Source organism: Antechinus flavipes, chromosome 5 (assembly GCF_016432865.1).
Source record: "Antechinus flavipes isolate AdamAnt ecotype Samford, QLD, Australia chromosome 5, AdamAnt_v2, whole genome shotgun sequence".
Classification (NCBI taxonomy): domain Eukaryota; kingdom Metazoa; phylum Chordata; class Mammalia; order Dasyuromorphia; family Dasyuridae; genus Antechinus; species Antechinus flavipes.
In genome coordinates this window covers 38,312,084-38,328,126 of record NC_067402.1, presented here as the reverse complement: position 1 = coordinate 38,328,126, position 16,043 = coordinate 38,312,084, and the positions used below count along the sequence as shown (strand labels likewise).

Here is a 16,043-nt window from a genome sequence, read left to right as displayed (position 1 = left end):
CCCTAAAATAATTTAAGTGTTACACTGTGGTGGTGATCTTCCTACAGGTAAATATCATTGTGAAAATAACCAGCCCAGAGAATCAGTTTATGTTCACACACACACACACACACACACAGAAATTAAATGTTACAGAGGGTATAGATTCTTCCCTCTCACAGCATTTGCAGGCAGATTATACCTGGCACTGAACTCTCCTCCTAGTTACCACTTGCTTTTACAGATCTGATCCACTCAGTGTTAGCTTCTCCATCTACGTCTCCAGCTGTAAGTAAAAAAACTTAAAGGCTCAATGGTCACAAATTTGGCAGAGGATGAGTTGGCCATCATTCCGTTCTTGTCTTTCACCTTTAGCACTTTCATCCCATCCCTTAGGGATGAAATCATGTCATTCCCTCTTGGCAATCATGGGGGCCTTTTCCCTTCTTATCCCATATCGTGGCTGCCTTCAGTGGACTTGATAGGCCTTGATAAAGTAAAGCAAAAGGCTGGTGGCCGATGAGGAGTTTTAGATTAGGCACCTGTGTTCAAGTGAGATATTTCAAGGAAATATTTATCATTCAGCAAAAAAGATACACATACATTATAAAAGAAATGGACCATTTTATTTCTTCAATTCTATAAATTGAAATGTCATTTTACATGTAACAAAACATTTTACTTAATTAAGTTTATTTCTTTACAAAGAGCAAACTCGGTCTAAAAGATGCTTTGATTCTATGGCACAAATGGTTTATTTGTTTGGAGAGCAGTGAGGTGTACAGTGGGGAGTCTAGGAATTGGGTAGGGAGGCCTTTTTTGGATACTTACAAGTATGGGACCCCAGAAAAAGCTCTTAACATCTCTGGATCTCCCTTTCCTCATTGGCTATATGGGGCTGTAACACTTATCTCCCCAAGGTTGTGAGGAAGATCAAACGAGATAACATATAGAAATTTTCAAACCTTCAAGTGCTAAATACATTTGAGTTATTATTACTTGGAAATTTCCCAAAACACAAGCAAAGGTAGGACTAGGAAAAAAGACAAAGACGGGGCAGAAAGCTTGGAGAGAGGAGGGAATAATTTTGTTCAACAGCTTTATTATTATTATAAGTGACTTACTCAGGGTCACACAGCCAGGAAGTGTTAAGTGTCTGAGGTCAAATTTGAACTCACGTCCTCCTGACTTCAGGGCTGGTGCTCTATCCACTGTGCCACCTATCTGCCTCAACAGCTTTTATTTGTTATAAACGTTTCCTTTTCCTTTTCTTTTTTCTAATGGGGGGAAAATATGAGAAGGAGAAAAAAATGCATGATGATTGAAAAAAATTGTTTTTTAAAGAGAGGAAGGAAAGAAGTTTTTATCAAGCCCCTATGTGCCCATCACTGTGCTGAGCTTTAAAAATATGATCTCATTTGATCCTCAAAACAAATCTTGAGAGAGAGATGAGTAGGTGCTAGTATTCGCCACATGTTTTGCTCCCCATTTTACAAGTGGAAAAAACTGAGACAACTGGGATTATATCCCAAGGAGATCTTAAAGAAGGGAAAGGGACCCATATGTGCAAGAATGTTTGTGGCATCCCTTTTTGTAGATTAGGCAAGAAACTGAAAACTGAGTGGATGCCCATCAGTTGAGGAATGGCTGAATAAATAATGTAATATGAATGTTATGGAATATTATTGTTCTATAAGAAATGATCAGCAGGAGGATTTCAGAGAGTCCTGGAGAGACTGACACGAACTGATGCTGAGCGAAATGAGCAGGACCAGGAGATCATTGTACATGTAACCACAAGACTATAGGATGATCAATTCTGATGGACATGGCTCTCTTCAACAATGAGATGACTCAAACCAATTCCACTTGTTCAGTGATGCAGAGAGCCATCTACACTCAGAGAAAAGACTATGGGAACTGAATGTGGACCACAACATAGCATTCTCACTCTCTGTATTGTTATTTGCTTGCATTTTGTTTTCTTTCATAGTATTTTTTCCTTCCTTCTTGATCTAATTTTTCTTGTGCAGCAAGATAACTGTATAAATATGTATACATATATTGGATTTAACATATACTTTAATATATTTAACATGTATTAGGCTACCTGCAAGGGTCAATGTTGAAAAATTACCCATGCATATGTTTTGTCAATAAAAAGCTTTAATTAAAAAAAAACAACAAAAACAACCAAAAAAAAATAAATAAAAGGAAAGAAAGAAAAAAACTAAGACAGCATGATCTTTCCTATCTAGGGAAATAGATAAAACTCATAAGCATCTGAGATTGGATTTGAACTCAGGACTATCCTGATTTTAGATCCAGTGCTCTATTCACTATATTACCTAGCTGTCTCTAAAAGGAGGGAAAGCAGGTGCTAGTATAAAAGGGAAAACATGATTAGGTGTGATAAGATTTTTTCCTAGAACACCTGAAATATCCCAATGACCCTGAGGGGACAAAAGGCTTACTTTCCCATCAGTAATCATTCTGGTCTTAAATAGACTAATTGTCTAATGGTCTCACTTAATTCTTTTTCTCCTCAAAAATGCCCTAATATTTCTACTTTAGGCAATCTAGCCTCTTATAAAATCTCACTATGTCCCTCTTGACACTGGTTGCTAATCTTATTCAATCACCTATCTGGACTGTCCATAAAATGAGCAATTGTGCTTGCTGAAGTTCTGAGGATTGTATTGTGGGCAGCATTTATTATGATGCAAAGATAGATGATTAATATCCTAAGAACCTTATCATTTTGGCTGCATCTGAAAAAAGTCACTTTTGTGAGTGTAGCCAATTTAGATCATCTCTGAGAAATTGGATCTGGAAGCCATGTGATCAGTTTGTGTTCTGACAAATGTTAGAGGATGCATTTGTTCTCTTTGGTTTATTGTTATGGATCATTTGTCACCATCGGTTTTTCATTCTGCCATGAAGCTTAAAAAATAATTATAGCATTTGTCAACATTGTAGCTCCATGAACTGACTCTGGGCAGACCTAATTTTCATCCATGGGAGGCTCAATTGGATTTTGGGGGAGGGGGAAATGGTAAATAGAATTCTTTTTATCATGAAATGAGAGAGGAGAGAAAAAGACATTACCTCTCCCACACTCTCAGTATCTAAGAATTACAAAAGCTAACATCGGGCTTTAAGTTTTATGAAGTACTCTACAACATTATCTCATTTGAACCTCACAAAAACCCTAGCAGGGAGGTGCTATCAAGACGTCCATTTCTTCCAAGGGAAGAAATTGAAACAGGTTAAAAGATTTGCCCAAGGTCACTCAACTAGTGAGCATCTGAGGACGAATTTGAACTCAGATCTTCCTGATTCCAGGTTTAACATTCTATTCACTGGGCCATATAGCTGCTCCAAATTGCAAAGCTGCCACTGATTTAAGGTTTTAGGCTAAGTCACTTAATTAACCTCTTAGGGTTCCTGTTTCCTCCACTGCAAAATGATGGGATTGTGCTAAACAAACTCTAAGGGCCCTTTCAGATCTAAATGCCTTTTGAGCTTTCTTTGTTTCTTTTTTTTTCTAGTGGTGGGGAGAGATGTGAGGAAGGAAAAAAATTTGACAATTGAAAAAATTAACAAGAGAAAGTGGGGAAGGGAGAAAGGGAAAGAAGAAAAAAGGGAGAGAAAAAGAGAGAAACAGAGAGACAAGGAGAAATAGAGAGAGACATAGACAGAGGCAGAAAAATAGGATAGGAAGAAAACAGGCATTTATCAAAGTTCCTACTATGTACTCTGTGTTAAGCACTTTTCAAATATTTTCTCATTTGATCCTCACGAGAACATGTGAGGAAATGATTATTATACTTATTTTAGGGTTAAGGCACACAGAAGTTAAGTGGTTTGCTCAAAGTCACACAGCTTAGTAAGTCTAAAACTGAGTACTACACATCCCTTAGACTTCTGATATTTCTTTGGTTAAAAAATTGAATGCAGATTTTCCCAAGGTATCTTTTCCTTTTTCATCTTTAATTGTGATAAATTGGTATAGATTTTTTTTTCCTTTTTGGTGGATAAAACCTGTGATTTCATCAGTGTTGGGAGCTCCCAGGGAGGTGCTTTTATGAACAAGGCACACCAGCCCTTCCTATTATAATCTTAGAGATTTGCCTAGGAAACTGAGAGGTTGGCTACCTAGCCAGTAGATTTCCAAAGCAAAATGTGAACTCATGTCTTTAGACTTTAAATCCAACACTCTTTTATCTATATCACTGTCTCATAAAAATATTTCAACTACTATCCTTGAGGTAAGAAGGATACTATATCTAACCATCTTAATGTCCACCACAGAAAAATCATTAGCCAATTCATGAATTGGCTATTCTATTAATAGTTCAAAGCTAATCTTTTATTAACATGAAATCAGAGGATCATAAAATTTAGAACTAGCAGGGACCTTGGTGGTCATTGAATCCAATCCCCTCATTTTAAAGATGAAGAAATATGTGCCGGTAAAGTACCACTAAGAAAATAAGAGCTGAGCTTAGATACAGAATAATAAAATGCAAGATATGAAATTTGCAAAGGTTGAAATATATTTCCATTTAACCATAGTTATCCTTAACTCTTGTTATGGCATGATCCCTTATGTTAAAACCAGATAAAACTAAAAATCTAAATATTAGTCTTGCAAACAGAATCATGATACATGAATTTTCTAGTTGTTTTCTCATTGCAGACATTTCCAATTCTTCTACCTTTTCTTTTCTAGCATCACACTGGATGAAACTAGAACTAAAAGATTAATATTCCAAGTTAAGGAAGTTGAGTCTCTTCTTGGAGATTTGAAAACATTCTAAATAGAAATCTGTTGCTATAACTCAAACTATATTTTCTGTTTCTATATCCTAGCCGCATCTTAACTTTTTTTTTTAAAGATCATCTACAAATTATAGTTGCTCTTTAGTTCTTGAAAACTATCTTTTAGTCTTTCATCTTTCCTCTATTCCTCTATATCTAGCTTTCTTTACCCTTATTCTTTGTCCAGCTACTCATTTTTCCACTCTCTTTGAGAAATAGGTGATCTAAAGTTGGATTTTTAATATGCCCTACACCGATCATTTTGATCTCTTGGTGAGATGGCATAATAATATTACCTGTATGAAACACAACAGTTCTTTATCAGGGAACCACCTTCCTACCTAGCCAGATAAAATTGTCAGTCTCAGTTGATGGCTCTGAGGTGACGGGTGAATACCAAGTTGTGTTTGCCTTTAGCTGTCAATCTGGTGGCAGATATTGAACTGCTGTGATTTCATTTCAAGCTCTAAACAGAATTGAACAGATTAGTCTAGGCAGAAATATCCCCATGAGATGAATGCCATTTCTTTGAAGTTGCATCAAAAACAGATCTGTCATACCAGGAAACTAGTATAGCTCCTCTATTCTTTAACCATCCTTTTAAATAGAATGATAGGGGTTCCTCTTTCTGCAGGGTCCATAATGGAAGAGGATAAACAGCAACACCATCAAAATACCAGATGAGAGGCAAAAGGCAGTCAGTGCTATCTTCAGAACTAGGAAAAACAGAAAAAGGCAGATAAGCAGTTTTTATTAAGAAGATCCTAGAGCTATGCAACAGAATTCATTTTCTTCTATCCCTTGAAATTTTAGATCCTGAAATTGTTAGCCTTGCAATGGACAATGACCCATGAATTCTAGGCATGAAAGAAATAATAAAGAGACACTCATGACGTAGGCAGCAGATCTAAAAGAAATGAGTATCTCCTGCCTCTTCCTCCTATCTCTTTGAATTGGGTGGGGTTTTATAGGAGGTAGTTTTCATTTTTATGAATTTGTATTCCTGAAGAAACTCTTAAATAATCCTTGTTATATAAAGGTAAGCAATTCCAACCAAACAGTTTGATTTCTAATCTGTCCTCTCATTTCCATCTAGTCCTTTGATAGCTGGGCAATCAAGAAATAGATATTAAGTAAGGGAATATCTTTCTTAACTGCTAATTAATTGTTTTTGGCCTATAAATCTCCAAAAATAAAGAAAAATACTTATATATAACCATTTATTCCTGTCTGAAATATATTTATATATATATATATATATGTATATATATCCACATATTTTCTTATGGAGATAAAGGATAAACATATTTGCTATAAGAAGGATGTTTGACTCATAGATCTGTCAAGGTTGAGGACATAGTGGATTGGAAATCAGAAGTCCAGGGCTGAAGTCCTAGTTCTGCGAGGGTGACCTTAGACAGAGAAGGTGGGTCTTTTTAAAGGCTATATAGAATTGGAGAGAAAGGGAAGGTAATAACTTTAAAAATCTATTTTCCTGGCTAATTTATGACTTTTTTCCATTTAGTTTCATTAGATATTTTATGTTTGTCAAATGGAGTAATATAGGGGTTATTAGTAAGAAAGGAAGATATTGCCATTACCATTAATATTTTGATTAAAGATTCAAGTTATAGCAGGAGACAAATTAGAGTACTACATGCAGATAGTCCATTTTTTAGATTGTCAGTATTCCATGTTGCCCCACTAGTGTCCAGAATCACGTGAGCATTTGCTTTACGTCTATACCAAATTAGACATGAGCTTAGACAGAATCTGGGAGATAGTGGAGGATAGAAGGGTCTGGTGTGCTAATGGTCCATGGTATTACAAAGAATTAGACCCAATTGAATGAATGACTACTATGTCCAGTGGTCTATAGTTTAAAAAATGGCAAACAAAAAAATCTTTACACAAACAGTAGAACAATTTAGGGACAAGAAGGATAATGGAGAATCCTACTAAGACTCTGAAAATTCTGAATTACAGAATATTTTGAAGGAAATCAAGCTTTATTGTTGTCAAATATTATAGCAAGAAAATAGGTTTTGCCAAATGTTCATTGTTAGAAGGCCTACTTTAATGAAAAGATAAGGGCAGTTTGTAATATACATACTAACCTACAGTAGCATTAACTTGGATTAGATGCCAATTAAATACTTGTCATTGTATTTTTAAAATGCTTCAGAATAATTTGTCCTCGAGTAACCTTTCTAATATTACTTAGACTATGTATTTGCCTTGCAAATCTTTCCCTGCTCATTTCCCCTCTTTTATTTATTTTGAGTAGATGATGTCACTTTAAATCAACTTAATCTCAGATCCTGTCAGAGTGATCACAAAGTATTAGTGAAGTCCAAATTAAATGCTTTCCCTTGGTAAAAATGGATCTTTTAAAAACCTTTATGGCATTATTTATTTTCCCTCTCATATTATGAGATCTGGGCTCTCTGGAATCCATATTAGAGGACCTTAATACTATTAAAAATACACTTCTGTATATAATAGACTACTTTGAAAAGACCCATTTTAAAGCCACTTTTTGAATTTCTTAATACTAGCTCTTTCCTTTCCCCTTCCTCTTATTTTATTCACGACTCATTGAGGGACTGGGAAAAATTATGTTTGTCATTGAAAGCTAGGATCTAGGTTTGAGTCTGATGCTTTATGCCCCAAATTATGTTGATATAATTAATCATCATCATAGTTGTTGTTTCTTTGGTAAGAGAGGGCTGAAGAGGTGTCCTTTGGAAGGTGCTGTCCACTTCTCCCCACCTTAAGCCATCCTAATTTGGAGAAGCTCTACTTGTGACTTTAGCATCCAGGGGAAACCATCTCTTAGAAGCCTTTCCCTTTTGCCTTCAGCCGTTCTGTCTGCAGAGCGATATCCTGTAGGCATCTTAGTGTCATTCCTATGTCAAATTCACATCAGCTTTTATTCTCTGACTCCTATGGGGAAACACTTGCTCACTGGAATAGTTTCTTTAGTTACTCCTTAGGTGCAGAAATCTGCCCACAGCACCCATCTAATCATAGCCCACCTTGCTGGTCCCCTAAGCTTAATTAAGGTCTCTGGAAACTCCTCCTGCAAGATCACATCTACTCTGAAATCTATGGCTCCTCAGTACCCTGTGTCCTTGGAGCCTCTACCTCCCTCTGATTGGAAAAGTGGGGGGTATATATCAGGAAACTCTTCCTAGATCCTCCAATTAAAGAAGGGACATTGGAGACCCATCTTACTTGGCTGCTCTCTTAGATTTTATCATGCCCCTACTTAGTTTTTGACTTGAGACATGCAAGCACAGAGTTTGGTTCCCATGCTCTAGACATCACCATAACCTGAGAATTTACTGTCTATACACCAAGAGATTTTTATTTTGCAAAAATTTCCAATTTTTATGTGGAAAGGTCTTATCTTTTCTGACTTTATCAAGCTCACCAAACATGAAGAGGCCTCCTTTCCCACACCTATTTCAGTTTTTATATCCCTTAAGTTGGTGACTTCTCGAAAAAGCACGTTTCTCATCTCTTTGGGGCATAATTCCTGTGCCAGCCACTTCCTCACCTGACCTCTCCTCTGTAATGATCTATTCCTATCCATTTTTTCTCCAGCCATCTAATCCCCTTATATTCATCTTATCTATCTATACATATGATGTGCACCCGATGTACTCTGACAGATTGTTTTCACTGATCAGGATCAACAAGAAAAGTTGCTTTTTCATTGGTTTTCAGAAGCCAGATGGATGGATGAATCTTTTTATTTTTTCAAGCTCTGTTATTTAGGATTTTAGAAACAACCCACAAACCCATAACTAAATACAAAATAAGACATAACCTGTTTCAGGACTGAGTCCCATCACGCAGTCCTACTTGTTAGTACCTTAGCAGCATACTTTTCTTATGCACCGACCTTATATAAATATTGCTACCCCACCCCTATCTCACCCATTTTATCAGCTCTTCCTTTCCAAAGCTGCCATCTTGGCATTTTCTGCTAGGAAGGTGGGACTGGCATTCTTGCCTGTTGCTGCCAGTTCTGTTTGAGAAGTCCATTCCCTCACTGGCTTCTGATCATTCATTCCCCTCGGACCCTTGAGAATTGAAGACTGTGGGTTTGCATCTAAGACATATTCTTCTACCTGGGCTTAAAGGGCTATCCACACCTAGAGCTGTTAAGGTGAATTCAGGATATTCTCAGAATAAATGAATACTGATGAGGTCAAAATCTAGCACACACACGCTAAGAGGAGTCTCGTGAAACTTGTAACATTCTCTCCAGCTTTGTGCCCAACTTGATTCTGAACCTGCCCAACAGACGTTACATCACCTTTGTTGTGAACGAAGGTAGTAGTAGATAGAGGCGTCTAGCCTTCATACAGAATGGGAGTTCTCTGAACCCCACCCCCCAAAAAAAAATCCATTTCCCCTTAGCCACTGAGAGTGATGGCTAAAAGGACGGTCCCAAAGCTGCGGAATAATTGCTAGGCTTTCTTGTTGTTGCTTCTTGAGCAGGAATTAACTTCCTTGATATCTCTGATTAGCTTCCTTGGTACCTTGGTCTTTACTAAGGCTGAAACACTCCTTCGACCAATCTTCTGTCATTACAGGGGAGACCAGTTCCACAAATTGCTTCAGCGGACAGCTGGATGTGCAGCCTGGCAGGGTGAGGGGATAAGGAGCCTGCCGGCTGTCATTCCGGTAGAACATTTCAACGTTGTATTGCCTGGTTTGTGGGACATAAAAGAGAGCAACTTTTAATTTCTGCATAGCTCAAGTGCCTCTAAATTCTTCTCTAGATGACTGCAACCCAGGAAGTGAAAGATAATTATTTTGAGGACTGGCCTACCTTGGCGTTAAAGGGATGGGAGAAGTCTATGCTGTGGCCTTGATGGGAGGGCAGACCCAAAGAGAACGTTTCGGAGGGGGAGGGAATGGGTAGAAGATGTTGGCCATTAATGGAGTGGGGGGAATTGGGGATGTCTCAATGAAGAAAGTCTGCATTGGCAGGGAAGCTGGGTGGGAGGAAGGAGCGATTTTTGGAGTTGTCAGAATAAGAGGTTGCTGAATGTCGAGATAGAGTGGGCAAGGAGCTGGTCTTTCCCTATCCCTTAGTCTCAGATTTCACTTATTTCTTCTGTGACTAGCTCAAGGTCAAATACCTAATAGAGATGGGATTAACTCAGTTTCTCTGACTCCAAATCTAGTTCTCTTTCCATTATACAACATTGTTTTTTCAAAGTTGCTGTAATCCAGAAGGTTGAATGCAGATGGCAATATCTTGCATGTTTCCTAGATTCTGTGATGGAGTTGGTCAGCAGCATATGTGAACTAGAGCAAGATACTTAACTTGTGAACTTCAGCTTCATCTCTCAAATGAGGAGGGTTGGAGTTGATCATTATGTTTCCTGCCAGCTCTAAATTTATGAACTCGTGCCCCAATCACCATGTTTCTGTCATTTATTTATCTGGATGTTTCTTCCTTTCCCTTCCTCTACTCTGTTCTTTGGTTTTTTCTCCCTTAGATGTCTTTTTAAAGTTTTATTTGTTGACTACTAGAACTTCCCCAAAGTTCTTCATTTTCTCTAGATTAAGGCATCCTGTGGGAGGTCACTCACTTTCTTTGAACTTAATGCTTCCCTCTAAAATTGGGAGGCTTTAACTTTATTTTGAAAGTTTGTTTCTGAAGCAAATGTGATAAAGCTTTTGATTGTGAGAAATTCTGAGATATGGGCACACGTGTGTGTGTGTGTGTGTGTGTGTGTTTATAAACAGAGAAACAGAGACAATGAATTCTTCATCCTGGAGTGACCAAAACAGTTGGTTCAGGTTGGCATGGGGGATAATTTAGAACAGTGGGACAAAGCGGGAGAATAATATCAATCTAGGACCAGCCTGACATAAATTCAAAGTTCATATATTTCTATATCAGGATATGATAAGGACAGTAAGCTGCTAGGGGGCAAAATGAGGACATTTCCTCATTCTTTTCTTCTCCTATTTCCTGGGTCTGATTGGTTGTCATTCTAGGCTTTGAAAAGTCAGATGCATTCTATGGAGAAAGGGGAATAATGAATTATGTGGAAAGTGAAAGCCATGCCCCCGAAGGGCACTGAGTTGATAGGGAAGCTCCATCCATCTACAGGAGCACTGGGGGATGTGGGGAGCAATCTGAACTTGCTCAATAAACTTAGAGGCTCTGTGAGAAACTGCCAACTTGGCCTGCATATCTCCCTAAAGGTACTTGCTGTCCATCACTGCTTGAAATGTTATATATTTGTCAAAGCCAATGTCTGGGTTAATATACACACATCCATGTAAATATGTAATACATATAACTAATATATAAACATTATATAGGTTAATAGGGTGGCAGTTGAGGGTTGGAATGAACTTGAGACCTTCTAGTCCATTCATGTCATTTTATAGATGAGGAAACTGAAGCCCCAAGAGTGACGAGATTTGCCCAGGGAACAGCAGCAAAGCTAGCTTTGAATCCATGATCTAGCAATCAGACCTGTGTCCATTAGAGTATATTGCTTTTGTCCTGGTTCTTTTGTCTTAAGTAGAAGAATGTAGCATCTCATGCTGATTTTTCTTTAATCAGAAACAAACAACCAAAAAATAAGATTTTCCCCATGTTTGTGGTCCTTGGTTAATATTTTCCCTTGAGTCATTGCTTCTGAGTAGAAAAATGTTCCCCATCCCTATTTTTAACATTTATTCAGGTTATTGAAAGGGGAAAAGGAGGCAGCATGTCTCTGGAGCAGAAGGGAATGAGCTGAAACCAAATCCTGAAGAGCTTGGAGAATACCCCATTGCATCCTCACTCCTTGTCTACACCTGATACTCAAGCTGATGTCGAGTTCCAACTGCCTAGATTGGCTACCTTGAATTCAACCCCTGATTTTAAAAATAAGCAAGCTCAGGCTTGGACCAAGGACAAGAGCTGTCCAAGGTCCCACAAGGGCTAGGTGGAAAAGCTGGAGTTTGAAACCAAATCCTTTAACAACAACAAAAATCCATGTTCCAAAATTCAGGATATTGATATGTAATGTAGTGTGTAACTATAAACCCCCATGTTGATGAAATTCAACTTAATATTTATTATTCACCTCCTGTGTCAGATGGGCTCTAGTATTCTTATCATCAGCAATCTCTGGGAACTCCATAGGTTCATAGAAACGGAAGAGGCCTCAGTGATTATAACTAATAATATCTAACATTTATAGAGTGCCTACTGTGTGCCAGGCTTTATACTAAGTACTTTACAATTATTGTGTCATTTGATCCTTCCATCAGCCCTGGGAAGTAGATGCTATTATTATTCCCATTTTACAGATAATAATAACTTTTATGAAGCATTTACTATGTACCAGGCATTGTGCTAAGCATTTTACAAATATCCCTTTTGGTCCTCACAACATCCCTGGGAGGAGATGCTATTTTTAACTAAGCAAATAAAGATTATGAACTTGCCAAGGTCACACAGCTGGTAAGTATCTTATAGAGGTTGGATTTGAACTTGGGTCTTCTGACTCTAGACTCAGTGCTTTATTTACTTTATCACCTAGCTAGAGAATTAGACTAATTTGAGAAAATATAACTTGGCTTGTACCCATTAATTTTTTGAACAATTAAAAAAAAACACAATATAAAATCCTTAAAATTCCCACAGTGGCCATTTTCAAAAATGTATGTTGTGTTTTGCATTTTAAGTGTATTATCTCTCTGGTGGGAAGTGGGTGATATGTTATATCTTCCGTCCAATGGTTTCATTTTGCGTAAAGAGATTAGATGATTTGACTAAGACCACCCATATTTTTTGAGTCAAGAGACAGTCCTCTTTCCCTTGAAGTATATGGCTTCCCATTCTAGCAGACTCTTCTCTCTCACATGGATATATTTTTCTTTGGGATATTCAAGGGGATCAGAGAAGATGCTCATCAACTGGGAAATGGCCAAACAAACTGTAGTATGTGAATATAATAGAATATCACCTTAGTTTAAGAAACACCGATTATTATGAAAACAAAGAAACATCAAAAGTCTTTCATGAATTGATACAGAGTGAAGTCGGCAGAACCAAGAAATTGATATGCATAGTGACTACGCAATGTCAATGGAAAACCCAACACTGACAAAATAACTGAAAATGAATGTTGTAGGGTTACAAAGACGCATGACCCCAAAGAAGAGGTAGGGGAAGACACCTCCCCTCACTCATTTGCAGAGGTGAAGGTTCTCTAGGATGTAATACTGCATATGTTTTGAGATTTTTTTGATATATTGATTGGTTTTGCTGGATTTTTATCTTCTTTCTAATATTTCTTTAAAATATTCTTTGCTATATGAGAACTTTCTAGGTGGGGAGGGTAACTAACGGTACTGTAGGTGATCTTTTGAAAAAAAGATTTAAATAGAAATTTATTTTGAAGAAAAGATTTCCAGGGGCATCTCTATGTACTGAGTAATGTACCAGTTTTGTATTTGCCTTGGGTTGCCATTGACTTTATGACCATATTACGTGACTTCTCTGTCAGAGGAAGAATATCTTTTAGTTCAAGATTCTAACATTCTATGATTTCAGTGATGGGGTGTTCCCCATTTATTTCTCATTCCACTATCCCCCGGCTGGGACAGTGCTTTACCTATATAATTGAGTAATTAATACAGGTCAATTCCTTGAACACTGTCAGATATCATCTTTTTTGGACTGTGTTTGACTTCCTGCTTGAGCAGTGGCAAGGAGACATCAAGGCAGGGGATGAACTTCCTCAATGACCACCAGTTCTTCTTCATCCCACTGGAAGGAACATAGTCAGGAGCATGTAGTTTTGGTAGTACTAAGAGAATGCTCTGGAGTAAGGTACTTCTTATTGCCCAGATACTTTTAGGGATGACAAAACAGATATCTGGTCTAAGTTCCTTCTCTCTGAAATGGGTTGATTCTTCTCTTTCTTGTCTTCCTGCAATCCTATCTGTGATCCTTGGATCTCAGGAGATATAAGACCCTTGACTAAATGCCTGAATGTATATTTAGCACTGCCCTTCTTCCTCCATGCCGGAAGTCTAGCAGCCTCCTCCAGTGAGAAACAATTCCTGGAATGATCTTAGTATAGTTAGTGGGTGAGAATGAAATCAGAAACCACCTAGTCTAATATCCACTAGATTGTCTCCTTTCTATATGGTAGATAAATGGTCATTTAGCCAATGAATGGATTAGTATACAATTTTTACTTCTACAACCTTAGCTTGCCATTGATTTTGATTTTGGAAAGTTTTTATATATTTTTCCCAATTACATAGAGCAAGGCAGCACCAACTGAATCCTTATGACCATCCTTAAAATACTTGATATATTTGGTCTGCAGACCCTTTTATGATCCCCATTCCCCAAATGGCTGCATTAGTATCCTATTTCTTTCTTCTATAATTTGTATTCAGTCTGGTTGTTAATATGCTTCCTGGATGCCTTGAACTGAACACAATATTGACTCCTACTAATCACATGAGGTCTGACTGGGGCATAAAATGACAATGGAGGGCCGGATTAATTTGAGGAAAAGGAAATTGGTTTTTGACCATTAATTTTTCAAGAACAATTAAAAACACCCATGTAAAACACTCATGTGTGCATAGTCCAGTAAGACAAACTCCCACATTGACCATTTTCAGAAACGTGTGTTGTGCCCGGCATTGTAAGGACATTATTTGTCTGGCATGAAGAAGATGGTAGGTTGTATTTTCAGTCCTCTGGACGTGTGATTTATCATTTCATTGATTAGAGTTCTAAAATCTTTCCAAGTTGGCTTTCTCTATGCTGTTGACTGTGTATCAGTTGTTTTTTTAGTTTTCCACATTTCACTCTGACTTTCTTGAGAGAGATCTTTTTCCTGGTTTTCTCTGAAACTTTTCATTTTTTTGCTTCTTATGGTATAATAATATTCTGTACTTCAGTTTGTTTAGCCATTTTTCAATAGGAGGGTACTCCCTTAGTTCCCTGTTTTTGGGTTACTACAAAAAGAGTTGCTGAAAATATATTGATACATGTAGGGCTTTTTTTTCTTTCTTTGATCTCATAAGGGTATAAGCCCAGTCATGTTATTATTGAGTCAAAGAGCATGTATGAACAATACAGAATTCTTTTTTTTTTGATTTTCCAGGATAATTGGACCAATTTAGAACTTCATCAATAGTGTATCAGTGTGCCTTTTTTTCTTCAATCTTTCCATCTCTTGTTATTTTTCTGTTTTGTCAACTTTGCCAATCTGGTGAATAGAGCCTCAGAATTTCTTCAATTTGCATTTCCCTAATTATTAATGATTTGAAACATTTTTCTATATGGTTTTTGACAGCTTGGATTTCCTCTTTTGAAAACTTCTTCTTCACATCCTTTGACCACTTATTTATTTGAGAATGGCTCTCAGTGTTATGATTTTAAATTAGTTCCTTATATATTTTTGATATGAGGTTTCTATCAGAAAGATTTTCTACAAAGATGCCCTCTCCCATTCTTTAATAAAAACTATTCATTTTGTCTTCTGTTCTATTGCTTCTCTAGTCAACTCTTTCCCCATTTTCTAGTTTTTCCTGCAAGCAGTTCTCATAAAAGAGTGAGTCCATTAGTTTTTTAAGGTTTTCTTCCAGCTCCAACATTATATTAATCGATGATTATCTTCTTTTACTACACTCTTCCTAAATGGCTAATGGAATCAACTCATGATTTTATATATCACTACCCAGGAATGTTTTAAGAATCATGGCTGGTGGAAAGTCATGGTTTCATATCAGCTTCTCTTTTTGCTTTGTTGTGTGTATGGAAATATTTTCCTTTTTGCATTTAAGTTCAGAAAAGAAACAAAAAAATTTTTAGAAGATATCATATATGATTTTTTTTTCTTCTTCTTCTACAAACTTAGCTGGGCATTGATTTTGATTTTGGAAAATTTTTATATATTTTTTCCAATTACATAGAAAAACAGTTCTTACCATTCATTTAAACAATTTTTGAGTTCTAAATTCTCTCCTCTCCCTTTCTTCCCTCTTTCTTGAGAAGGCAAATAAATTGATATAGATAGTGATTTTGATTTTGAAAAGGATTCAAAAATACTCACCCATTTTCAAGGTGTAGTTCCATTATGTGGCAAGCAGCATAAGGGGGGAGTAGTCCATTAAAAACATCAAGTGCCATCTGCAGGGCACCAATAGTAGTATCATGCTGAAAGAAAGAAAAGACACTT

At 37.1% G+C, this 16,043-nt stretch overlaps 1 protein-coding gene across 1 annotated transcript in view; it reads right to left on the bottom strand.

Annotated features, from left to right (window-relative positions):
* Positions 1-583: 583 nt before the first annotated feature.
* Positions 584-16,043, bottom strand: part of ACP3 (acid phosphatase 3) — a 49,933-nt gene continuing 34,473 nt past the window's right edge. Inside the window, exons 9-11 of the mRNA XM_052000139.1 lie at positions 15,918-16,021; positions 9,357-9,526; positions 584-5,519 (exon numbers count right to left, since the gene is read on the bottom strand). Of these exons, the coding sequence (XP_051856099.1) occupies positions 5,404-5,519; positions 9,357-9,526; positions 15,918-16,021 (390 nt within the window). The 3' untranslated portion in view covers positions 584-5,403. The remainder of the gene's footprint in view (positions 5,520-9,356; positions 9,527-15,917; positions 16,022-16,043) is intronic.